General features: G+C 34.4%; 2 protein-coding genes across 3 annotated transcripts; one reads left to right on the forward strand and one right to left on the reverse strand.

Moving 5' to 3' along the window:
• The first annotated feature begins 7,257 nt into the window (after positions 1 to 7,257).
• LOC123707717 (keratin-associated protein 19-2-like) lies at positions 7,258 to 12,590 on the forward strand. The gene is made up of 4 exons (XM_045658003.1): positions 7,258 to 7,354; positions 7,509 to 7,728; positions 10,682 to 10,852; positions 12,339 to 12,590. Exons 1-4 carry the CDS (start codon positions 7,346 to 7,348, stop codon positions 12,548 to 12,550), a joined length of 612 nt encoding a protein of 203 aa, XP_045513959.1. The 5' UTR covers positions 7,258 to 7,345; the 3' UTR covers positions 12,551 to 12,590.
• Positions 12,591 to 12,701: 111 nt separating this feature from the next.
• LOC123707207 (conserved oligomeric Golgi complex subunit 1) lies at positions 12,702 to 27,402 on the reverse strand. 2 transcript variants are annotated; one of them, XM_045657067.1, is made up of 15 exons: positions 27,123 to 27,402; positions 26,860 to 27,030; positions 26,622 to 26,770; positions 26,157 to 26,308; positions 20,833 to 21,061; positions 20,442 to 20,574; positions 19,237 to 19,406; positions 18,193 to 18,365; positions 17,506 to 17,632; positions 17,062 to 17,293; positions 15,839 to 16,169; positions 14,908 to 15,348; positions 14,429 to 14,611; positions 13,712 to 13,737; positions 12,862 to 12,999 (listed from the first exon to the last, which is right to left on the reverse strand). In XM_045657067.1, exons 1-14 carry the CDS (start codon positions 27,257 to 27,259, stop codon positions 13,717 to 13,719), a joined length of 2,649 nt encoding a protein of 882 aa, XP_045513023.1. In that variant the 5' UTR covers positions 27,260 to 27,402; the 3' UTR covers positions 12,862 to 12,999; positions 13,712 to 13,716. The 2 variants fall into 2 exon arrangements, with proteins under 2 accessions (XP_045513022.1, XP_045513023.1); XM_045657066.1 differs by lacking the exon at positions 13,712 to 13,737 and having other exon boundaries at positions 12,702 to 12,999.
• Between the last annotated feature and the right edge of the window lie 227 nt (positions 27,403 to 27,629).

Below are 27,629 nucleotides of genomic sequence, written 5' to 3' on the forward strand. Positions count from 1 at the left end.
CTCACACCGCCGCGTCGTTTTTAATAGCTTATAACTTTATTTATCTACGTACATATGTTGATCAATGTGACGGTTATAACATTAATAGAGGGGTATACTCTATAAACAATATCTTGGTAAAACAAGACCAATGAAATTTTGTTATTTAACACCAATTAAGAAAACCATGCATATTGTATGGAATATCGATACGCGTCAAAAATTAAACTTATTATTTCCGTATACGAACATTTAACGCTTTCGTAAAGTTTCCCGTCGTAATGTTTTACTGAAAAATATGTACCTACGATAATTCTAGAAAACTGTAGAACATTTCTATGATATGAACTGATATCAAATAATATAAGTTCTTATCTATACGATATCAAACGTGGAATACAGTGGCAGAAACTATTTCGATAACCCAACAAAGAACATTTAAAATCAGCTTCTGTTTGTAACTATTTAAATAACGCCGCAGAGGGGTTTTAAGAATTCTGCTATCTGACCGGATGTCTAAAAGAACTTAAAATGTATATGTACACACCACACCCGACTCTGCGGAATGAAGACTGTTGACATTAAAAAAACAGGTTCAAGCGGTTGGGATATGTGCACCAAATGGCGGACGACAGAACCAAAGTCCTTACTGAACTCTTAACCTGGTGGCAAGAGAAAAGCTGGTCGAGATTGCGTTAGTGGGATGTAGTTGTCAAGGACCTCGAAACAATAGGTATTCCAATTTGGAGGCATTTAAAATTTAACAGTCTAAAGTCAAAACAGTTTACGACGACATACATTCTTTAGAAGAACATACCGGTTTTATTGACTAAAATCAAAGATCCCGGATGAATTCTATTGTATTAGGTACGTTATAACAACGTCATCGGCTGTTATGACTATCGGTTTTACAACCAAATATGATTAGTCCCTTGGGATATAACAGATTTTCACGTATATACTCGTATGTATTTAGGGATATTTAGCGTTCGGGGTTCGCAAATCTATCAAATAAATAAATTATAAAAATAATTGATGAATTACGCGGTGTTGTTAGAAAATTTACAATACCTAAATGCAATAAATAACAACGAAAGATCGAGACAATAAAAATATCAAAAAACATCTACCGAACTCGATATTTTTTCTCTATCTGCATTATAAATATTTAAAAAAAAACAGGGGCTCTACAACAACCTTTTCAGGTCTAAGTCTCAGACTGTAATGTTTTATGATCATTTGTCAATCTAATAGGCAAAGAGGTGATCAGCCTCCTGTGCCTTTCCACTTATGGGTCTAAGACGAAGTTTTCCTTCACCGTTCAAACGAATGTTTAATGCGCACATAGAAGGAAAATCTATTGGCACAACCGGGGACCGAACCTATGACCTCAGAGATGAGATTCGCATGCTGACGCCACTGAGCCTGCTGGAATACTGCTCTTCATTATAAATACACCCATACAATTCACACAGGGTAATGTTCGCTACAATGAGAGAGAATAATTATAGCTTGCTTATGTTTTATTTCAGGATTCTTTTGGACTTTAATTAATTTTATCTATTTATAGCCGATTGCACTTATAAAATAATCTTATCTACCATCAAACAAATCATAATTTTCATTAGGTTTATCCTATATACTTAGATTGACTTAAAATATCAATGTTATCGAAAATATATTCGGTACGATATACATAGGTACAAATGTTTTTTTTACAAATTCCCATAACTTTTTGTAAACAATTTTGTAGTCTTGGCTATAAATGCCCAGACCACAAAATTGTTATACCCAGGCCTTTTATTGAAACAGTTATTATACGGATCCTGGGCCATCGGGATAAAGTTGGATAGTGTGCCTACGTCTGGCTATACTCTCGGGCCGTAGCTCCGACGATTTAGGAAAGCGCCACGCTTATAACTTAGAGAGCCTGAGCGAACAAAATGTACAGCCTTGGTTCGTACAGTTATTGTTTTCACAGGAATCCTATCAACAATAATTAATGTTGTGTGTACCTATACCATCATTAGCATTGGCCGAACAATTTATTTATTTACCTATGATATTATAAATCTCACCGAAATATGTCCGTTTGGATGCGGATATGACTTACGAATTCTTATTTATCTACAAATTGTAGAATCATGACCTTAACCGCAAGGTCTAATTAATTTGATAATCATACTGATATCGCCTTGTTCCAGTAGCTATACAAAATGCAATTCTTTTGTCTGCCCGTCATATGTTATTGTCTTACCTTCGCTAATGCAATTAGATCCAAATAAGTGATCGCAAAATTGTTTATAGGTCTATTTCATCAAGAAAATTGTTGTTGTTTATAAATACATGTATGTATGTCAACTCTAATGTTTCTTATACCATAATATAACGGCAAGAAAGTGTAGTAGTTTTGTACCTCTTGCTTATATCTTCTTTTGTGTTTACTGGAATAAAGCCGCCCACTGCCTTCATTATCGTTTTTCTGGTATTGTACTATAATGAAGACATACATCAATAAATATTTCCTTAATAAAAAATGTTTTCTTCGTTTCTCACTGCTTCGTCGTAGTAGCAGTGCCACGTGGCACCCAGACTAATTCGATGGTAATGTTAAATAGCATTCGTCGATAATTAAATATACTAATATTTAAAACACGCTTAATTTTTTTAAGTACAGGGTGGCGAGTATAATTCCAGTTCTTCTCTTCCGTTCTACGCCCTTGCTTTGAGAACTGGCAGTAAATGTAAAATTAGAAGTATTTTATATACATATCTTTTTTTGACGTTCATAAGTGTACATTGTGTTAGCTATATGAATAAATGATTTTGAATTTGGAACGATTTAGTTTTGCATCATACAAATACTACGTAGAATCGATACAGTGTACCATATCCCTGCATCGGGTAAAGTGGGTTGACAAAAGGGTGACAGAGGATCGTCAGTTATTTGTAAGTAATACAATTTAAAATAAGATTTCACCCTTTTACCAGCAACCTTGTGAAGCATAGGGGGGGGGGGGGGGTAAATATACTGTGATTTAAAAATATACTTGGAAAAGATTAGAGGTTAGCAGGACGTTTAGTGTCAATTTTGTAAATATTGTTCTTAAATATAAATAGAAATCATTGATCTGTATTTATATTTTTTGTTTGTTAAATACTATAAGAATCTACTTGGTTCACGATAAATTATTAATTGAAAAACTCGACAGAATTTTTTTTTTTCATTTTATTTGGAAAACAATTTAGGTCACTCCTTTGTTACCCCGATGCGTCCAAACCTCTATGTCCGGCCCTGATACGCCCTGTTATATTTGTTATCGAATTACAAAGGTTACCGGTTTTTTATTCTCAGGTTGTGACCGGTTTGTGACTATCGTAGTTATACTTGTCATTATGACGTAATTCTTAAGTTTCTTCTTTTAGTTCATGTCCTATGTTTGTTTTTTATTTCATCTGTGATTTTTTTATTGGTTACCTTGTTGATTTAGGGTCACCTGTTTTACAGGATTTTAAGTTTATGTAAATAAATAAATATTAATATTAATACAGCAGTCGTTAGCTTGAAAACTTGAGAAGTCTCCGCAGGTGTATTTGGAATAAAAAAATTCGAAACGTATTCGTGTGGTCAATTATAATAAAAGACATGTGTGTGTAATTGATATTACTGTAAAACAGTATAAAAAAGCTCAAATCGGCTGCAGTAAGTTAAAAAAGTTTGTCTATGGATGCATCACCCAAAGACAATTTACTGAGGGTCACACTTGTTCGTATTAAAATACAGCCTCAACCTTCGGGTTTCATATTAGGTCTTACTCTTAATTGCCTAAATGTAAGTGGGGCTTACCCCAAGGATTTAAATTAAAGTCATGGTTATCAGCTTTTACAAGTGTGTCATGTTATGTTTGATTTTATTGTTAATTCATAAACACCAAAATGGTTTAGATTTGAGAATAACAACGTAATATAATATCAGTTTTATTTTTTTAAATACTATCTTGGTACTGCCGCATCTGTTACACTTTGGCCACATTTATTTAATACATCAGGAGACGGACAAAGATAACAAAAGTAATTCATATAGAAAGATGAGATCAAAGAAATGAAGACGCTGAGGTATACACCTCACACCTCACCTGACATATACATGGCATATCTCACTAAGTTACCACAATTATAAAGGAATTCCTGTATATCATTAATGAACACACACACAGAGACATATATATAAGAGTAAAACAATCGTTGTATAAAAAAATCTAGGAACTAATAAGCAATAAAATAGTTTGTGTTCAGATACATAATTGATATAATTGTTTTGTTGATTCATCTGTTGTGAGTCACAATTATGACTCTTATCTTAGCATCAATTCGTTCTTGTATTATAATGTGCTGCATTAAAAATTCGGTGATATTCACAAATTCTTAATTACCTTACAACAGAGAGAAATTAAACATTTATTTTTATCCCACTACTACTACAGTTGTAGTCTTTTTATTCTTATAAAATGACTACAAAACACTTGCTCTGGGCTTCAGATTTCTGTATCTGATATTTTTTTAGTTCTTAATAGACAAGTAGTAGCACAATTCGGAGACATATGCAAGCCGGCTTCTTCTAGATCTTTTCCTTCACCGAGTGAGTACTAAATGCGGACATAGAAAGGAAAATCTATTAGTGAAAATACGTTGTACATTATGACCTCAGGATCCCTCTTTTCTGTACTATTAAGTCAAGTCTATGATTACTATAGGGTTTAACCTAAATTGAATATAATAAGTAGATTAGTTGTTATAAACTTAATGAAGTCAAATCAATATAAGTTGTATCTTATTCAACAAGTATATAAAAATAACCTTATAAAGCGTCAAGTGACAAGATTAAACGCAATTAATTGACTTACAAGATTGGGGACAATACAAAGTGTGACCCTTGTGATTTAAACAGTGGCATTAATAATGTTGAAAAAGTCAAAAGCAACTTTCACCTTTTGGAACAAATGTCTCACGGTGCGTAAGTCAAGGTCGCGAGAATTATATGATGTAACACCCAAAAGACCCTTTTAAACGCCATTTATGTAAACTAAAATCCATCCCAATGCATGAAAATTACTACTATCTAGAACCAGCTATCCAACCTTCCTTCCTTCCTACAGGGTCCTTGTGTTTTTTTAAACACAGATTTTTTTTAAAAGCCTGCATGGATTGGCGAGTCTTCTTACACTGTGAATGTGATGCAAAAATGCAATATACAATTTTTGATATTGCGTAAACATTGTTATACCGAATTTTATTCCAATAATTATTTGTTTATACCAGGGTCAATAACGAGTAACCAAATAGAATTACTATTTTATTATTTATTTATTAATACTTCGTTGCAAGTATACATAAAAATAGTATAATTAACATAATTAAATAAACATGAGGGCAACTGGCGGCCTTATCGCTTTCTAACGATGTCTTCCAGGCAACCACTGTGTGAAAAAAAAAGATAACGTAAGCGCAGGAAGTGCAAAAATACATAAGACGTATAGTTATTTAGATAAAACTTCTTGCCTACCTTATGTAATTTAATACATTTTTTTTCTTTACTCACAGTGGTTGCCTGGAAGACATCGCTCGAAAGCGATAAGGCCGCCATGCCCTCCTTTTCATTTAATTATGTTCAATTTTTATATTGTAATGTAACGAAGTGTTAATAAATAAATAAAGCTATTTACATATATTATTTTTTTGTATAAAAGGGGTAAACGACCTGCGGGACGCCCAAGAAGGGCATTCAGCTCGTGGAGACCTTTAGTGCATTGCCGGCCTTTCAAATTCAAAATCATTTATGTAACACAATGTACACTTATGAACGTCAAATCGAAAAATATATTAAATAATACACTTACAGAGTATAATAACACACTACAAGAGTACACTCTAACTTTGAATTGTTGGAGGTCGTATCTCTCAGGAAAGACCCCACGGGAGTCGATGACACAGTAAGTGAAAGAAAGTGCCTTGTAAAACGGACTGTGGAATAATTCCAGCCATCAAGGTGATGTTGATGAAATTTTGAACTAATTATATATTATTTCTTAATGTTGCAACAACTACATCTTTGTATTAACGCATTTAATATTCTATATTCAAAATATACAGTGTAATATTTATTATATAACGAAAAAGTTAAATTGCATTATGTATAAATCTTTACATTTATGTCTTAGTTTGCCTCCATTATGATGTACTTATTTCAAAGTGATATGCAAATTACAAACAATAACTAAATAAAATTATGTACTGTACTATTTGTTTATGTATTCCATCCTTGCGTCGACTGTTATCCTTGCCGTATTTAGTCTCATTTACTATTTAAAATATTCATCGTTCCAGGTCATCCGAATAATGGCGAAACAATATAAACATTGGGAAAAAAGAGAGAAATATAGTTTATAGTTTATAATTAAATAAAATACATATATCTACGACGATATGAATAAATGTTAGATATAAACGTTCTTGATAGAAAACACTTCTAGGGATGTAACATAAATGGGCAGCGATATTTTTTTTAATTATTACGCGTAATTGTTTAGTTTTATATTTGTAATAGTATTGTATTTTTGTTCATAAACATCGATCTAAGCTTCAAAATAAGAAGGTGATTACATTTTTAAAGGCAAGGTGCCTTTTTAATTTAGGCGATTATTTAGATCATAAGCTTGACAACAATTATAAATAACTTGACTTATTATTATGAAAATTAATAATTATTTTTAAATGGCTGATGGATTGGATTGAATGTGGATTTTGATAATTAGTCGATCTAAATGTACCATCTTCTTTGCAAATAAACGGTTTATTTAATAACTTCATTCATTATAAATTCTAACGGTTTTCTTAGGTCTTAAATTTAATTAATGTTTTTTGACAATTAAATAACACATAATAAAATGTTATAGAAGCCAACCAAAACCTTACACAAACCGTTAGTTTATCAAATTTATCTAGATTATAAAGATATACAGTTTGTCAATAGTGTAAAGAAAATACAATTTAAATTCAGAAACAAAAAGAGGTTAACACAATTACACTTTTATTGATTGTTTATAACCATCACTTTAAACATAAAAAAAATAACAACGTTTCTATGTAAACGGATTTTCGTCAACTGCCAGTAATTATAACGTAGCTTTTCACTCAGTGATGTCATGAATCCTGAACAGTGATCAATTATAACGAACTACTATCAGGCAGCGTAAAAACCACAACCAGTCGTCACAATATAAAGGCTTACATCTTAAGACAACGCAACAATTTGAGTTCAGCTTCTGGACTGGACGTTGCAAAGTGTTTATTTAATATTGGAACAAATATGTACGCGGTAAGTACGTGTGATTCTTAATTCAAAATACTTTTTACGTGTTCGTTTTAAAAAATATCACACAGAGTTCTTTATAGAATTAAATTTGAATTAATTTTTTTTAGGAAACGAGCAAATTAGCATAGATAATGCATTATTATGTTTTTGTTCCCAGAGGTTCATCTTATTGTTATGCTTATTGACCGTGACGTGGGGTCAGCGCTTGAGCGAGGCCGGTAGTTTTGGCACACGGAACACAGGCGGCTATGGCTTGTTGAAGCCCGGTTATGGAAACTATGGAGGCTATAATGGGTATTCGGGCTCTTCGTACCCGGGATACTCGGGTTTAGTGTACTCGGGATCCGGATATCAAGGCGGCTATTCGGGAGTAGGAGGTAAGATACTTAGATATTTAAGGTATGTATTTGATGACAACATTAGATAAATCGACGGCTAGTAAATGTGGTTTTTACATAATAATGTCAATATTTTTTATCTATAATATCGTAAATATATTTCGTCTAGCGAGTCAAGTTTAACGTATAATAAATATACGTACTTCGGAAATTACAGTTAGCCACTTTTCACCACTGAGCTATTTTTATCTATATATTTTCTGCCCGTTTCCGTCCTGTTACATAAAAAAATAAGACAATTTTTAATATCAATCATATATTACCTACCTATATTCAATTCAACGTACTTTAGTATGTATGTAAAAATAATGAATAATTTACTTCCCAAGACTGATAATAGAATTCATACAAGGAACTCGTAAATGTACAAAATCATTTCCTTTCGTTAACTGAACCTATTATGTCTCTGTAATGACGTTAGTACCATAAACCTTGGTAATACTTTAACATAAACACAGAGCCGGATTTAAAGGAGGCCTCGGGGCAACAAATTATTTTTTACAGAAAAAAATCAGTCGAGTTTTTAAATCAATAATTTATTGTGAAACCACGTTTTAGTATTTAAGAAACATATAAAAATGATTTCTGTTAATATGTAAAAAAATATAATCATGTTTGTACAAAGTTAAAGCTAAAACAGTGAAATTATATCAAAAAAGATTTTTACTATGGATTTAAAACATGTTTTTTTCCAAAGTCCAGTTGTTGACAATTGTCTTTGTTTATAAACACTAAAAAAATTGTAGTTTTGGTAAATGGGGGAATATATTCAATTGGCCGCCAACATTTATAATGACCTATAATGATTAATTTTCTAATATCCTTATGATGGAATAAAGCTTATTTAGACCAAGATCTGTATGACAACTTGTAAATTTTGTTTAATAGTCATAGTTTAATTATATGATAATAGTATCTTATGATAGATTAACTAGTATTATAATCATCTTAATAACAGCAACACAGTTACATTTATCTACTAGTTAATTAATGTAATTAAGAATAATATAGTAACGAACTTTAACTATGAGTACAGCTATAGCGAAATATTTAACTTGAAATTTATTTATTTTTCTAAAGTATTTCCAAATCAATTCGACTTACGGCCCTACAGGAAAAGAGCGTACCAATCTTTAAAAGGCCCGCTGCGCACTCGCGAGCTCTCTGGCATTGAAAGCGTCCACGGGCGGTCACTTTTTGTCCCCTTTTCAATAAACAAATGTATTAAGTGTTCTTAAATGTCGTCATAAAACATAAAATTCCATTATTTTTTCTCACATGAACCAGGTTTCCTTATTGATTCCTTTGTTTATACATTGATAAATTATTCCTATCGCGTTCAAACGCTTAAAAATGCACTGAGTCCAATAGACCTATTGTTTTCAATTTGTGTCCTTGAAATTTATTTATTAGGCGCCTTAAAATATGCAATTTATTCATGCTTTAAGTATTTTTGCTCACCGACTGTTACCTACTTGCCAGATAAAATTATTGGCACGAATAGTTTAATGAGTACCTACTTGTTATAAAAGACTTGAATTTCTAGACTTAGGAAAGTAAAAATACAGTTTTTAAGTGGTATGTAAGTAACACTGAAAATGTTTAGAAAATGAAAAACGGCTTAATGTAGAAAGTTGCCAATACTTTTATTGTTTTTCGAAGTAATCTCCGTTCCTCCCTACACATCGTCGCATTCGATGGAACCACTGATAAAAGCAGTGGGCCCATTCTTCCTCAGGGGTTTTTCTTCTATGGCATTTTCGAACGCTTTCATCGCATCTTCTCGTAAAGCGAATATCTCGAATTATATCTTTAGTTCTTGGGAATAAATGAAAGTCACAGGGCGCCAGGCCAGGACTGTATGGCGGATGACTCATTGTCTCGACACCTGCCGTAGTCAAATATCCAACAGTCCGTTTTGCGTCCGGAGTGCGCTGAAATATTGTCTGGACGAAGGAGGATCCTGCTTCGAGGGCGCTGCTGTCTTTTTTCTTCCAAGACAACAGGCAAACAGCGATTGACATACCAGTCTGCAGTAACCGTCCTTCCATCTTCTAGCACAACTGTCGCGAAATGACCTTTCTGACGAAAGAATGAGGCAATCTTTTTTCCTTGACTTCTTTCTTGACCTTAGTTGGCCTATCCTCGAAAGGTTACACCCACTGAGCTGATCGTCTTTTGGTTTCGGCTTCGTAGCAATATATCCAGCTTTCATTACCTGTGACGATGTCAAATACAGCATCTGAGTCACCGTGGTTGAACTTATCTAACATTTGGCGACACTAGTCCATGCGAAGGTGTTTCTGGTCGTCGGTAAAATATGGGGAATCCATCTGGTACAAAGCTTCCTGACGCCTAAAAGTTCGTCTAATATTTTTTTAAACTTGACTCATACCAATACTTAGGCTAGCCCGTATCTGCTGATAGGTCACTCTCTTATCTTTTTCTATCATGCGTCGCACAGCACTGATGTTATCTTCAGTAGTCGCTCTTAAAGGACGTCCGTGACGCGCATCATCAGTGAGATTGCTCGTCCACGCTTAAACTGGTTGTAAATAGTGGCAAGAGATGGGGCTTCATTAAGAAATGCTAATCGCAGCCTATCATAGCTTTGTTGTTGAGTAAGCCCACAACGAAAGTCATAATAAATCATTGACCGAAACTTTTCTCGTGTTAGGTAAATTTTCACGTGTTACAAGAATTTTAGATTTTCCGCCAATTCACAAATACAAATGACAAATGAATGTAATATACTACATTAGGTTACCAAAGAGTTCTAAAATTGAAATTCAAAAAAGTTGTACCTACGTATTTTGAACATAAAAATACCATTTTATTTTATGTATACAGCTACGTAGTGTCGTCTTTGATTATAAAACTACATATTACTTTATTCGCAAAATGCTAATGTATATTACATATAACATTACAGGTTACAACCCGGGAAGTGGAGGTTACAACACTGGCTATAACGGTTACAATACTGGTTATAACGGTTACAACACTGGTTACAGCGGCTACAACACTGGCTATAACGGATACAACAACGGATATAACACCGGTTATAATGGAAACCCAGGTTACAACACTGGAATTACCGGAGGTAGTTAATTTTTAACACTTAAACTAATCCATATATTATAAAAAAAACTAGTAACTGAAAATTTAATAAATTCAAAGCAAATGCTCGTCCCCATGCAAGGAACTTTAATATATTTCCATGCTATTGAAAATAATTACAATAAGTTGTTTAATAATTGGTGGAATAAATAAGAGAATCATACAAGGCACAGTAGAAATTAGAACCTATAACAGCATGAAATGTTCTAAGATATGTTTATAGGGAGCGAAACGTTTCGGAGCCTGATCACGATTTAGGGAAAGTTGTGGATCAGCAACCTTAAAATATTATATCGCTATGAAAGAAACCAAGTTAAATAGCAGGTGCATTAATCACAGAATCAAGGATATATGTAGTAATTAGTATATATAGTAGATATGGTATCTAGTGTTGTGACGCGATACTAACCAATCCTTGACAACAGCGCACGTGCCAACATGTACTTTAAAGCGTCTATAGGTGGAAAATTCGTATAAATGTTTGGGAAACATCATAATAGCAGGAAGTTTCAATCATACATAATAACAATAGTATAACAACATAATAGTGATTATTATAAGGACAATCGTAATTTACGAGATGTGTAAGCAAATATTGTTATGATAATTACGAAAAAACTAAATTTCAAAGGAACGCGGATAGTGGTCATCTTACGATAAGATATCGTTCCAATAAAAGCTTATAGAAACGATTATGACGTTATTGTACCAATTATGGGACGAAACAAAACCTTGGTTCAATGTATCATTAGGAATGAGTAATGACATAATGTATATCTTCTATTTACCTTCCGTTTTTCCCTCGCGAGTTCGTCCGAACGTGCCAATTCGTGGGAATACACATATCAGATTAAATGTATTATGAGACTCAAGAATGATTAAAACATAAATTGAAATCAAGTTAATATATCAGATCCATCTTCGCGGACACATTAAGATCCGGAAGGTTCTGTTGTATAGATCACATATCAATAGATAACATCAAAGATTATTCATCATACATTTTAACTTAAGTGCGAATATGTTGAAGTATATATAGTGGTCATTGTTTAAATTATGTATCGTGGTATATAAATTCTCATAGCTTTAAAAAAGCATACAAAATGATACGATTTGGTTTTATTAAGTAAAGTCAAGACAATAACGTTATTCATATAGAGTAAACAATTACACTTATGAACGTCAGAGAAGTCAAATTGATTCTAAATTTAAATTTAGTACGAGTACGTAAGTCCAGGACGTAGAGCGGACAAGTTTAAATAATCCAATGGCGCTGGGTATAAGAAATATAATAGTAATAAACCCTACATGAGAGACCGCAGATTACATCCATTTCTTTGATCATTTATAGACAAACACCACCTCTGTCTTGCAAGTCGTGTCAATTTTTTATATTGAGACAAGTCGGTGACTTCACCGTAGGTACAAGTGTTAATTGCGTTGCTTTATATAATTATAATTTTTCACAGGATACCGGCCCAACCGACCCGGATACGAATACAACAGACCCGGGTACCAGAGCGGCGTAGGATACCAGAACTTCAATCAGGCCGGGTATCAAGCCGGATATAAAACTGCATATGCAAGAAATAATGGCAATTACTTTGGCGGATACGCCGATGGTTATGACAACGTAAGACTGAGTAGGAAGGCAGAAGAAAAGAAAGAAAATTCAGCTTAGGTTTAAGTAAACTTCATGTAAATATATATTTTTATTGGTATTTGCATTTTTAATTCTACACTCACATAAAATAATTGGATGTAAATAAAAGACTGAAAAATATTTAGTAAAAATTCATAGATTATAATATTTATTGATAAATAATCATTAATAAATAGCACATTATACATTAAAATATATTTAAGTTTAAATCCTGTCAAGTGATTAGAATACATGCAAATATATTTATTGGCATCTAATACATTTCTTCGATCCTGGTAAATTTTTTGAAAACAATGTGGAAATTCATTTTCGCTTCAGCCGCTGAACCAATCTGAAGTCATGGAATTGAAGAAGGACGCAGCACCAGATCGCGCGTTGGCAAAATTAATTGGTAATGAGCTCGTCATTAAGTCGGACAGCTCCGAGCGCGATTTATTTGGGCTAGACGACTGTAGTTTCTTTTTCGCCTGTAAACGAAAATTTTTGTTCATACACTATGATTTTTGTAAAATACCAATTTAATTTCATCGGAGATATTATCGGACACACCATGCAAAATTATTAAGAACAAAGACACAAGCTGTTATAAATCTAGCGTATATTTACGAGAAGAACGTAAAAACGATGGATTTTTATATAGAAAAAAAATATTTCTCCTTTAGAAATCGCTTACCACGACTTTATCTGCGCAAGAGTACTTCGAATAGCTTCGATTCGAATCTTTTCCTGTCACTTCTTATTGATTTAGTTATCCATAAATTTAATAATATTTTCCTAACAATTCGAGAGTTACATTTCCACCGTCATTGAAACGAAACGCTCACAAAGGGAACAAAATTCCCACTTACGAAACATACTATATTTACACAATATCTTTATAAATAGCATATCTGTTTAAGTATCGCAATATAGCGAGAAAATGCACATCAAAGGTACACACACTGCCACAGGGACAAAACTTTTCAAATTTGTTTTAATTTTCTATTTATGAATTTTTATTATTATTACTATTCATGTATAAGATACATTATTGTGATTAAAATTCATTCAGTAGTTTTTCCTTGATATCCATCAGATAGGCCTAAAAAAATACTATTGTGGTCTAGAGACTATAATACATGAAAATACCTTATATTATTAATGATACAATAATGACAGTTAATCACACACTCTTCATACCAAAATTAATCAGGAGTGACGTAATCCTGTTTATAGAAAGAAACATATTAATTGGCACTTAAGAGATCTTTAAAGAGAAATGTAGATAATTAATTTTCTATACTGAAAAATCGTTATCATGGTAACGAAGATTAACAAAAGGAGTTAATCAGTTACCACGGCAAAGAAGATTTAAAAAATAAAGTTTACCAGGTACCATGGCAACAAAGATTTTAAAGTGGAGTTTTATCAGTGCAGCCATGGCAGCAAAGAGTTAAAAAATGGAGTTTATCAGTTACCGTGGCAACAAAGATTAAAAGAAGACTTTATCAGTTATCATGGCAACAAAGATTTTAAAAATAGAGTTTATCAGTTACCATGGCAACAAAGTTAAAAAAGGACTTTATCAGTTACCATGGCAACAAAGATTTAGAAAATTTAGTTTATCAGTTACCATGGCAACAAAGATTTTAAAAATAGAGTTTATCAGTTATCATGGTAACAAAGATTAAAAAAAAAGGATTGTACTGTGTATTGATTGGAACTGTATATATATGTGTGGTTTAAAGTTTCTCAACCTCTAGGTCAAATACTGGCGCAAAAAAGATTTGGATATACTGAAGTTTTGACACTTAACCAAGACTCATAGATATATTTTTTTTAAAGATCTGGGCTTTAACTTTTTTTAATACTGTGTATATTCAACTTAAATATTAATAAAAATATGTATCAACTAACTGGTTTGTCCTGTTTCTTGTGAGGCGTGCTGGGCGTGGCCACGGGCAGTATTGAGAACCAATGTGTGTCAACGGAGGCAAGTATGTTCGGGGCCTTATCACCCGAACCACCAGATGATACAGGTTTCGTACCGATAATTCCTGTTAGCTGACCGTGGTAAAGGATCAGACTGCCGAGTAGGGTCTGTAAAAGTATTTGCAACAAAATGAATTTAAAAAAATTAAGAAAATAAACTAAAAACTTTTTGTTGTTATATGTTTGTCTTTTATTTACATTAGGCACATTTAATGACTTTTTTACAGGAATAAAACACGTTCATTGATTTACAATTCAATTATTCACAATTAAGCTGCTCCCCTTAACTAGCGTTTAAACTGGTCACGTTGAGTTATATTTAAACGCGTTTAAATCTTGTTAGCACAATAACACATATTCAGCTTAATTGTATTAATTTTGAGATTATTATATAATTAGCTTACCTGCACCCTTTGCACGGACCGCTTCAAGTTCATTTGTATGTACGGATAGAAGACATCATAATCAAACGGATCAATTTTCTGTCTCAAAAATTCACAAATCTCCTGCGAACGCTCCATATATTTCTTATTCTCCCGAGGAACCAGTAGTAAGGTCAAATGCCGCACATCCATCAACACTTGAAGCGCACATCTCTGATTTATATCCGTCTCTTTCTTTCTTATAACCGAATTGTAGTGCGCGAAAGAGATGGACGTAATACTGTCTATAAAGGACGTGTGGATTTCTACGGGAAGCGTGTGAGGTATGACGTCATCTAGGAGTCTGCTTATCGAGTATAAATATTCTTGTAGCTTTAGAGAAGGCCCGGCTGGTACTTTTATAATAGATTCTATGGATGTACCCTCATCATCTTTTTCTTCTATTTTAATTACGTCCCATTGCTGAAAATTAGTGTTGCCATATAAAAAAATATTATCTCGTAATTTATTTCAACCGATTAATTACGTCACGAATGTTAATTAAAAAACAACGATGTTAATTTTGCATTTGCTATTGGTCTCTTCATTATCAAAACATACTTAAATCAGTGACGCTACAACTCCAGTTCTTGGCCTCCAAACACACTGTGTTCCACATTTTTTTAAATAGGCAAGTGGGTGATATTCTGTGCCTGGCAGACGCATCGGTATCTTTTAGGCTTTTATTATTAAAAGAGCCGGCAACGCGAGCCCTCTGGCATTGAAAGTGTCCACGGGCGGCGGTATGACTTGACATCAAGTTAGTCTCCTACAGGGGTAAACCCTGTTCTAACAAAAATTGGGATACTTGTGAGTGTTAATCGTCAACACTTTTTTCTCGAGAAACAAATTTAATTTCAACGCAGCGTGAGGCGCCACGGACGCCTACCTACTAAAACCCAACAGCACTTACCATCATCAGATAATCAATATTTTCCTCCATAGTAAAACCTTGAGGGAGACCATTGGTTAAATCCTTCACTTTTTCCATAACAATATCCAACCATTTTCCCCAACAGTGCAAACAGTTTTCCTTCAAAACATCACCCAATCTGGCCCAACGTTTGCTAAGTGCCTCGTCCACTAACAAACTGTTCTCGGGGATATAGCATCTTCGTACGTTGGGAATAAGTATGGGAATCGCTTGAATAAATCGTGCTGTGTATATGGCAGTTGTTTTCCTTTGTAATTCGGTGGATTGAAGTGTTGGCTCTTGGAAACATGCTTTGATGTATGCTAAAATACTAAAAAAAATATATTAATCTTTTTATTTATTTATTTATATATTCTCGAAGGGGTAGGTCAGAGACTACGCCCCTTGCTACGTTCCTGATCTACATCTTCAACCACATGACATTCACCATGCATACTCGTGGAAACTTTTGCCTTATCCCTTCTCTACTCCTGGACGACTCGACATCGACTCCTGGTAGGGGTCTTCCGTGAGAGATACGAACTTCAACTATTTAAAGTAAGAAAGTACTCCTCCCTCAAAGGCCGGCAACGCACCCACTAAAAATGGGTCTCCATTTTCGTTCATCCTTTCTACACGACCAAACCATCTAAGCATTCCCATTCGTATACTTGTTACTACGTCTTCTTTTAACCCAAATAGCTCATTTATCTCACTGTTATTATGTCTTTATATTGTTCTCAAGCACGTCATATTCCAGTTTCTAAATCAAGGTCACAGTGAGAAGAACTGGCAAAAAACTCGTTCGAAGTTTTGTACAAGGAAATTATAAGGAACTGCATCCAATACGCCATGCTTTACTTGAGATATTGAAACAAATTCCTCATGTAAGGGTTCAAACAGCAGTTTATGATTTTTGTAATATATTTCTTTTTCTTCAACAAGCACGAAAGAGGATACAGATATGACTAGTTCTTGAACTGACTGCATCTTGGTTGCAAATATTAAAAAAATATTTAAGTAAATTGTCAAGTGACATGACAGATTACTTGACATAGTCACTAAGTTGTCATTTTTAAAATGATTACATCAACAATTTTAACTCGATGTATCTATATTCTATATTTGTCTATACTCTCTGGCCTTTACTTTTTTAGCTAGACCTGATTATGTCGTATAAAAGATACGTTTCACCGCATAAAAAATAATTTGAAAAACCTCACCTTTCAACATACTTATCAGCCGCATCACACAAATAGAATTCAATATCACTTGTGTCTGTATACATCTGCTCCAATCTCTCTTCCTCATCATATAAAGATATCGGTCTATCTCTTTTCCTCTCCAAGTATAAGTAATCTTTTAAGTCGTCTAACAGTTTCTGCAATTCATCTTCAAGGCCTTTGCATAACTTCTCCATATTTGGTGTAAAGCCACGGTCTTGGCGGGACATTCCTGTAATTTTACACGTAAAAAGAAAAAACTATTTTTACCAAAATATACAGTATTCTAGAACTGTCAAACTATGTGAAGGTTGACATATTTGACAGCACCACAGGACGCCATATTTTTAATGTCGAGAAACTATGTCAAACTTCCTAAATTTGACAGCTGAAACTTGATCAAAGTCAGTGAATACCCTCAAATAACCTGAAATTTGCCTTTACCTTTCATAAGTGAATTCATAACCGAAACCACTTCGCTCCTAGATTCAATGATGGTGTCTCCAATGAGGTCTTTCCATATGAACCAGTTTATATTTGACTCCTTTTCAATTTCGCTCTCTGATGATACCTAAAAATATAAATTATATATTTGTACCATTAGTAATATCGTAGTACTGTTAGTACTGTTACTTTGTGAATATAAGTTTTATAAGCGACTTTAATATTAAAGGAGGAGGTAATAAATTCGACAAGTGATTTATTTGTATATTATTTGTTGTTTTGTATGTTAAGTTCTCTCTCTTATCTATTAGTGCTCGACAATTTTTATAGCACAAGGTACTCGAATACAATAAAAAAAATTACTCAGGTACGTATTAAGTTCATGTATAGGGCAACAAAATTTTCATTTATTTTTAATATTCGCTCAATAAAGCATTAACCTTATGAAGGTAGTTATTATTATTTAATTTTTTTAAAGGTACCTGTAGTGAAGTTGAAGGGTACCCTCAAGTGTAAGAAACAATTAAATTGATAAAAACTTATAAATTCGTATATATATATAATATATTATGTTTTAAAAACTATTTCTAATTTTAAAATATTTAATAGGCAAAATTTGTCAGTATCACAAACTCTAGGCAAAATATTTTTAATTAAAAAAATATCTATATTTTCTGTGAAAAATACCTTAGTTAAATCAATAAGCAATTGCGTCTTGAACGCGTCATATATCTTCTGCCAACGTGCGTCAACAATTAACTTGATTCTCGCAGTAAGAAGAGGCTGGAAATGGCTCACCCAAATATGAACGGTTGGTAAGTTTAACTTTTCACAAATCATATTCCAGTTATGTGGTGTTTCTAGAAATGTATCAACGATTAATATTTTTGGAACTTCTCTCCTTCTTTCAATATTTACAATAAATTTTAGCTAATTGTTTATGAATTCTTTTAAATACTTTAATTTCAATTAGATATGTTTGTGTTGGATTATGTCATATACTGTGTTTAAACAAACAAATAGTTATTGGTAAATGTTGTCTATGGCTTCTATTCATATTTCTGCCCTTTTCTTTCTTATTTCTATTTATAAACTTTCTAACGTATCTTCGCCCTAATAGAGTCCCACTATAATTTAATTGATTAAATCATAGATTGATTTTTAGTTGAATAATATATATTTTCATTCGGTCAATCACCAGTCCAGTAAGGCCCATGCAAACGGCTGTAATTGTTGCAGTATAGTCTATGTTAAATGTATATGAAAAAACTAAATTAAATTTTGTTTTAAACAAATACTATCCACCATTGAATTTGACTTTGACGTTAATCAATAAGCTCTCTTACATAATGACAATGGTAGCTGACAGAATCGATAGTGTTCCTATAAAAATGGGACGGAATTAGTGTAAGATATTTCGTACTTTTAATGCAAATGTACATACATCTATTATAAAGAAAACATATTTGTATGTTTAAATAAAATGAAAAAAAAAAACCAGGGATTTTGTGCTGTGTAAATCCAAATATATATATAAGAGCGACATTGAAACTGAATCCGACGGTATATATATATTTATTATTAAAAGATATTGGTAGTATGAAGTAGGACTCTGGAAGGATAATTCTTTTACCATTAGAATCCTGAGTAAAGAGCTAAATTTATTCCCAATATAAAAATATACGTGCAAAGCGAGGGATAGTAATTATTAGACCCTCCAGGACCACTTACCAATTTTAAAAGCTTCCTCTCGAATCTCATGCAATACTTTGACACGAGTGATATTTTGTAAAAGTGTTGTCACGTGTTCATTAATATAACTTTGTAAGGAGGTACTCCATGTTTGTACGCTTTGGGTTATTTCGTCGCTGGTGAGTGCCTTTATCGATTTAACTGTTAACCTATAAAATTTTAACATTACTATATTAGTAGAAAATTTGTTTATGTGTCGCAGTAAAGTAGTGAAATCAGAGAGTTAAGTGAATCTCTAGACAGTTAATCAAAGATCGATTCAATTAAGTCGCTAGCATTTTGATTTAAATAAAGCGTCGAAAACGTTTAACTATCTGTCCGTACGCCAGCGTGTTGATTAACAATGTAAAACAAGACTCCGCCATGATTATTTTATTTGTTATTGTTATTTCGGTGTGATCGTGAAGAACTGAGAGCTTGGAAATTCTGTGTTTTGTTTTATTGTAAATGGTTTGGTCTTGTTACCTAAGTCAGTCAACTCACTCACTTGTCTGACGGAACTTTAGCGACTTTATTGAATATCGATCTTTACATAACCGTCTAGAGATTCAATTGACTCCCTGATTTAACTACTTTACTGCGACATTCATGCACTCGTAGTTAAAGTTTCGTCTCTTTCTTTAAAACTGTTTAAACTATAATGAAAAGAGACAGATATTTAGTTTTTTTATATAAATTAAAAAAGAAACATGTATCAGCCTTCAAACCATTGTTTTTAATGTTTACCGACGAATCACTTAGTTAGAATTTATTGATTTTGGCTTATAAAAACCAGTGCCGCTACGACCCTTGGTTTAGTCTTAGATATCTGTATCTATTCTTCTAATAAGGTGCCGTGGTCATCTAATATTCGCATCGTTAAAGAAGTTCTAATTATACCGTTTTTTTAATGTAGATTCAAAGTCACTGTTGGTTTTCTCTTTCTTTGAGAGCATTTAACACACATCATATGGTAAAGGCAAACATAGTGAGGACATGCATGTCAGCCACAATCAACATGTGTATGGAATGCTGACCACCTACTTATTTATACAATAAAACAATTAAAGAAACTGTATTCTTGGCTGTAAACTTGGCTTATTTACTATTTTCAAGCAAATAAGTTTTTAATTTAATTTGTTTAAAATGATCTATGAGATTTAGTTAACATTTTTAGCAAGCAGCTTCTTACACAATTGACTCACCTATAGTTAGATATTGCAGATGGCAACATTTTCAATACATTGATATCAGTGAATTGGACTAAACTTAATAAAGGCACCGAGTCAGCTTTATACAATCCTTTTAACCTTTCTAAAACCGTGCCTCCATTGTCCTCTGTAATAAAAAAATAACTATATAGTCCTCTGTAATATAAAACCAAAAATAATTATGGCATATAGAAGTATATTTATAACTGTTCGAAACTATGTTCATAGTAACACACATTTCATTCATATGGTGAAGGAAAACATTATGAGATCACCGGCCTTAGAACCCAAAATCAATTTGTATGACAGAGGTACTGATCACCTTATTAAGAAAAATAACACATATGGAGATCTGAGACCAATACCAGATTGTTTTTGTACTTACCAACAAAACAGGCATAAATCAGTTCCACAGTCTTCATAACAATCTTCACTCCGTCAACAATTTTTCTTTTAATTTGAGCTTTGACATCACCCTCTAATATCTTATGAAGGTCAAATTGTAATGTTGTTTTGAGACTGTTATTACTATGCAAGTTAATTAATGTATTTAATAAATCCACCATTGATTTTGCATCTAACAGGTAGAGACCGAGAAGACATGAGCAGGCAATCTGAAATTGTTTATTTTAAAGATTTTAGTTTATTAAGAGTTATTTTTTATCATATCAACTAATACAAAACCTCGCATCACATTGCTGCAAAAACAGCTCAATCAATTTTTATGATATATGATATGTATAATTAGTATCAGAATATTTCATAGGTTATAAGTGACCCTAATTAGATTTGTTTCCAATAACCTGATTTGCAATCAAAATATTTTAAGAAGCACCAAGCAAGCGATAAACAAAATATTAAGACCACCAACTCTTAACCAATGTAGATAACCTATATACCATATATTTAGACCACCTATTGCCAAATGAATCGGAGATTTGGGATGTAATATATCCTTTTGCTGTTACAACAATAACTTATGGTATAAAATTATTTTAAAAGTAAACAGATTTCTAATACCTGTCAACTTTAGTTACCTTTAGCTATCTTGGCTTATTAAAAGCATGCCAGAAATTACTATACCAGATTTTTTAAAAACAACTGAATCATCTTTGATTAAAACTCAACTATTACAATACTGTAGACAAACATACACACAGTTACAAAATTTATGTACATGACGGCGCCACTATCAATGTTTTGTAAAACTGATGGCGCCACTATCAATGTTTTGTAAAACTGATGGCGCCACTATCAATGTTTTGTAAAACTGATGGCGCCACTATCAATGTTTTGTAAAACAACGTGCAACGGGCGATTAGTCGAATGATCGTACGATGTGTCACTCGATCCCCACTACAGAACCAATATAAAGCAGCGCGCGCGCACAACTCAGGCAGTTTGCCCCCTCCTATATTCACCGGCTACAGGTGCTTCAGTCGCGATTCATGAGAATCGCGACCGGTGCGCCCTTCTATGTGAGAAACGTCGATCTCCACCACGACCTGGAGCTCCCTACCATAGCCCAATGGATGAAGTTGGCGTCCACACGCCACTTTGACAAGGCTAAACACCATCCCAATCCGCTGGTGCGTAATAGCATCAACGATTACCCCTTCCCGACAAAAAAGGCTCGTAGGAGGCCCCGACACATACTAACGGATCCGGATGATCCAATTACCGTAGCAAACGATAAATTAAAAGCCGCCCGCGCGGCCAAAAATAATAAAAATAGCCAATCACAGATTAGGGTAAAAAACCGCCTTCACCGGGGAAGGCGAGGATCTTTACTTCGCACTTCGCTCACTCCAGTGAGCTTCCGTCCTGCCCTTCAGGCGATTGACCGCCCCGCGACGGCCCAAGCCGAGGTTCGAGTCTCACAGGAGACGCCCTTGCCCTAGCCGCGGGATAAAACGCCATTCTGGCCGAGCTACGCTCGCCAAAACAGCCCGAGCTGAGCTGTAAAGGCCCTTAAGGCCAACAGCGAGATTCCTTCTTCAAAAAAAAAAAAAAAACTCAGGCAGTCGTTCATCGACCATTGCCCGGTGCACACGTTACGTAATTACCGAGTAGATTTCGAAATATATATTGTATTGTATTGAATTAAGAGACTGAAATTAGAATTGGAATAAATCAAGTGATTGGGAGAAAACTTTGTGTTTGTTATCTTAACAATGTCGGGGCCTGACGCTACATCAGAAGTGGGATCCACCCCCACACCAACCATCATCGCCAAATGCGCCGAGGAGTACAGTAATGGAGCAAATGATGTTATTTTCGACTGGTATGGAAGAGATCTTCAAAAAAATCGCTGATAATATGACACCTTGTCAGCCTGTTCAGCATGCACCGATAAAATTAGTCAATTATGACCCGGATGAACCTGAACCTGACATCATCAACTGGTGCACACTCAGCGAAATGATAATTGAACAGAAAAACCTAAAAGGAATCGATTTAATACTTGCCCTAACACATTCTCTCAAGGGGCGTGCTGCAACCTGTCTGACGAATATCAAACCAGATCAAATATCATGGCTGACGATCAAGGAGATGCTGGTGTCAAGATTTGCTAAGCCCATGATGGCTCGAGACTACTTCGATCAGATCATTAAATTTCAGTTAGATGGCAAAGAGAGCCCTGCTGAAGCGGGAATGCGATTATGGCAATTAATTGAGAAAATTCCTGAAGTGAATATGCCCGAGAAGGTGTTCACTGGCTTTGCAATCTCTGTGCTGTCTCAGTGCGATGAAAAGTTTCGTCGAGAGTTAAATTCAGTGGTTATAAACGGTACGAGACACGGTCATCGAGGCCTAGATTGCCGCGACAGAAATAGATTCGTCGCAAGGGACTCTTCAGTGGCAGCCAAGACAGAGCCACGTTTCTCAGCCACTCCGCAGAATCCTCGCCCATCTGTCGCCTGCTACGTGTGTGCCAATCCCGGCCACGTAGCCTCGGTATGTTCCAGCAAGCAGGTTAACGTGTGTACTCGAGCTGCGCATGGATTGATTGAGATAAGTGGTATAAAATTGCCTTTGTCTTTGATTCCGGTTCGGAATGTAGTTTGATTAAGCAAAGCTATTGCAAGTTTATTAAGGGTGAACAGTTTCATGAACAAATAGCTTTAAAAGGTGTAGGTAGTAATAATGTGATTTCTTTGCTACAAATCAAATGTCCCACTATAGTCCAAAACCTTAATTTTGACATCACTTATCACGCTTTGCCAGATGAGTTTCTCAGTGAAGAAGTTTTATTAGGCCGTGATGTTTTAGAACTAGGGATTTCCGTTTAGATTAGTAATGATAATTTGACTTTTGTTAAGAAAAAGATATCTCGATTGATACCGACCTCGTAGGATGCGATAAAGAGCGGTTGTTGGGTATACTCAAAAAATACTCCAATAATTTTATACAGATATTGCCAACTACTCGTATTAAAACCGGTGAACTAAAAATCGATCTTATTGACCCTGCTAGGATAGTTCACAGGAGACCATATGGTTTGTCTCCTCTAGAGCTTGATATCGTTCATGAAAAGATTCAAGAAATGTTAGATGCTAATATAATTCGAGAAAGTTCATCCCCATTTTCAAGCCCCATCCTATTAGTAAAAAAAGAAAGACGGTAGCGATCAATTGTGTATAGATTGCAGAGAACTCAACAGCAATACTCGTCCGGATAGCTACCTACTTCCTCTAATCAGTAAACAAATTAATAAATTGCATGGAGCGAATTATTACAGTATTGTGAACATGGCCTCAGGCTTTCACCAGGTGAAGGTCCATGAGGATTCAGTGGAGAAGACTGCTTTTGTAACACCAACAGGAACTCTCAAACCTAATCCGCGCAAAGTTCAAGCCTTACAAAATGCTCCAAAACCATCCTAAACCGGCTGGTTAGCTAAACAGGCAAAGGCCGCATCGTATGGACTGCTGAACATGAGAAAATTCATGGTGAAATAGTTAGACACTTGACAACAGAACCAGTACTCAAAATCTTTGATCCATCTTTGCCCATCGAGTTACATACCGATGCCAGCAGTGATGGATACGGGGCTGTCTTAATTTAAAAAAAAAAACTTGACAAGGGATGGTTATCTGTAGAGCAACAACGAGACTCTGAAATTTCAAATTTGATTTCTAAAATACAAGCGAATCAATTCCCCTCTGAAATCGCACACACTTCCACTGTATATTCCTGTGTGGTTTGCAAGTCTTCAAAAGGGTCCATCTGGTGCCCAACAAGTTCGCCTGTAACCAATCCCCAAGGTTCCACTCCCATGGCACACTCTCCACTTAGATCTTACAGGAAAACTCAGTGGTAAGAGCGACCGCAAGGATTATTGTTCCGTCACTATTGATGCATTTACAAAATATGTCTTACTGAAGCACACATTGACACTGAATTCTGTTGACGCTATTAAAGCAGTGAAAGACTCTGTAAATTTGTTCGGAGCACCAAGGAGAATAATAGCCGATCGTGGACGCTCTTACGACAATACAGATTTCAGGGACTTTTGCAAAGATAACAATATTGAGTTACATCTTATAGCTACGGGAGCCTGCAGAGCTAATGGTCAAGTGGAGCGCATTATGCGCACACTTAAGAGCCTACTTACAATAGCTGAAGGTAATTCCGACAGGTCGTGGGAACAGTTAGGTGAGATCCAACTAGCACTGAATAGTACTCGAATACTGAATAGTAATAGTAATGCAGAGTTACTGGCTTCACCCCAATCGAGTTGATGTTTGGAATGCAAGGTAACTCGTTAGGTATTTCCAGAATAGCTGCGAATATTGATAATCCTAGTAGGTTAGATTTGGAAGCGGCACGGTCTAGTGCGTCAGATAATATAAAGAGACTGGCTCAGTCTGATCTCATTCGCTTTAACCGGGGTAAAGCCAAAATAAGGTCCTTTGCCATTGGAGCTTTCGTTTTCGCGAAAAGTGAATAAAGACATCAAACTAAGTTGGACCCAAAGTATAAAGGCCCCTATAAAATTATTGCTGTCCTAGAAAACGATAGGTATGAATTGAAGCTTGTTAACGGGTTCAATTGAACGTACAAAGTTGCCCATGAAAACCTACGCGAAGTACCCCGTGGTACATTAGGTTTTTTAGAAGTATCCGAAACTTATAATGATCATACCGTGACGGCGGATGCTAGCCAAAGTAATTTTGTTCATGAAACTGATCGCAATAGTCATAACTTAGCTATAATTCGTGACGCTGAGGATGAACTTTCTGATAGCGACACTATATCTGTTGATAGTAGCACTATGTCGGCTAGTTCCTTGTCGTACCTTGAGCGCTCGAGGACGAGCGTATGTCAGTATGGCCGTGACGGCGCCACTATCAATGTTTTGTAAAACTGATGGCGCCGCTATCAATGTTTTGCACACGTTACGTAATTACCGAGTAGACTTCGAAATATTTACCTATTGAATTTGTTTATTGAAATCGTATTGAATTAAGAGACTGAAATTAGAATTGAAATAAATCAAGTGATTGGGAGAAAACTTTGTGTTTGTTATCTTAACAATGTCGGGGCCTGACGCTACATACACGTCCTTGAAGGCCTAAATAGATCAAAATGCTTCCATATTAACCAATTCCAACACTATATACAAACAGACCAAATCTCCTTTTTTTGGTTAGTTAACATGACAGCAATCTTACACGGTCTGTAAGATATTTACAAGATACCCACCTCAACACTAATATCTACATCTTGCAATCTTTGCCCACACATATCTATAATGGTTTCACTTAAGTCGCCAATTGAATTCCACTGTTGGTGTGCAAGTCGCTGTAATGACTGCATTGTTGTACCATTGTTGCTGCCAATTTGAAGTTGTAAGCCTTAAACATATTTCAAAGTATATATTAAAAACTACAATTGAATTATATGTATATGGCAAAATATGTTTAAAATGTATTTGGAGAAGCCATCATTTCTTACAAATGACACAACAACACTTTCTATTTATTACTTATATTTTTTTAGTATAATAAGTATGTTTTATTTTAAATTCATTAAATAATTATACAACTTTGTATAAATTACTTGTATACAAATCATAAAAGATATTTAAGAAAAACAAAAGTATACATATCACACAATGTTTAAGTCAAAAGTTTATGATATGTTAAATAAGTCATAAATTTTTCTTACCAGTATTAATGTGTCGAGCCATAATAAATAGTTGAGCAGCTTGCACAAAATTATTATTGTTAATGCATTTCCATATTTTTTCTGGTATTTCCATTAGTAATTTTATTTGTACACATATCTGGTGGACTGGGTTAACATTCTCCTGAAGACTGTAAAGGAAACATGTATAGCCATGGGATCTCTAGGCAGTGACTGTTGTAGGACTAAGTTACTAATGGCTACTTATTAAAAAACTTACTAATAGCTTTTCATCTCCAAGCCTGGTTGAATTTTAAAACCAATCAAATGGGTATCATCTAGGTTCTTGCAAATACCCATCATATCACTTATATGAGTGATTGTATTTGCTGTGGTTGACTTCATGTCTTCTATAGTGTCAGCGGCATGTATTAAATCTCTATACCTCTCACTGTAAGTTCATAAAAATAAGGTAAGGAAACTGGTTCAGTACATTTCCTAAATATATCAGAAACTTAAAAGGGTTTTATTTCTTATACATACCCCACCATAGCTCTAAGTTCTTCCCTCTTTCTTTCAACCTCATATTGTAGTTTCTTTTGCACTTGATCTATTTCAGCAATGGAGTGTGTCTGAAACAATTGATCTGGAACCACTTCTAGCAAATTGCTATGAGCCATCTCTAACCACCACAAATTGTATAATTGTTTGCAGCCTAATCTAGTCTATGTTTCTCTGATTAACCATTCCGAATTAACATGTAGTGTTTACATCAGTTTTATTACGTACATATTTTTTTTTAGTTTACACATTATAAACATCATTATCATACAGACAGTGACATTTTAGTCATGTCAGTGACAGCTGATTCATGTCACGTTTAGCATTCAACTGCCGATCACACCCACAGATCATTAAGAGACACTAACGTATAATCATAAAAATTACCTCGCTTGCTTAATTATTGACATTGTGAAATATTTTTTGGTCTTGTATACATCTCACATCGCAAACAAAAACCAACCGAAAACTGAAAAATTGCTAAATTTT

This window comes from Pieris brassicae, chromosome 3 (assembly GCF_905147105.1).
Source record: "Pieris brassicae chromosome 3, ilPieBrab1.1, whole genome shotgun sequence".
NCBI lineage: Eukaryota > Metazoa > Arthropoda > Insecta > Lepidoptera > Pieridae > Pieris > Pieris brassicae.

Coding starts and splice junctions, on each gene's coding strand:
- LOC123707207 (XM_045657066.1), bottom strand. CDS start 27,259: ATGGCTCATAGCAATTTGCTAGAAGTGGTTCCAGATCAATTGTTTCAG. Junction 16,170..17,061: donor GCTGATAAGTATGTTGAAAG/GTGAGGTTTTTC, acceptor TATTTTTTTTAG/TATTTTAGCATACATCAAAG. Junction 13,000..14,428: donor ACAAGAAACAGGACAAACCA/GTTAGTTGATAC, acceptor TTTCGTTTACAG/GCGAAAAAGAAACTACAGTC.
- LOC123707717 (XM_045658003.1), top strand. Junction 7,729..10,681: donor CGGCTATTCGGGAGTAGGAG/GTAAGATACTTA, acceptor ATAACATTACAG/GTTACAACCCGGGAAGTGGA. Junction 10,853..12,338: donor CAACACTGGAATTACCGGAG/GTAGTTAATTTT, acceptor AATTTTTCACAG/GATACCGGCCCAACCGACCC.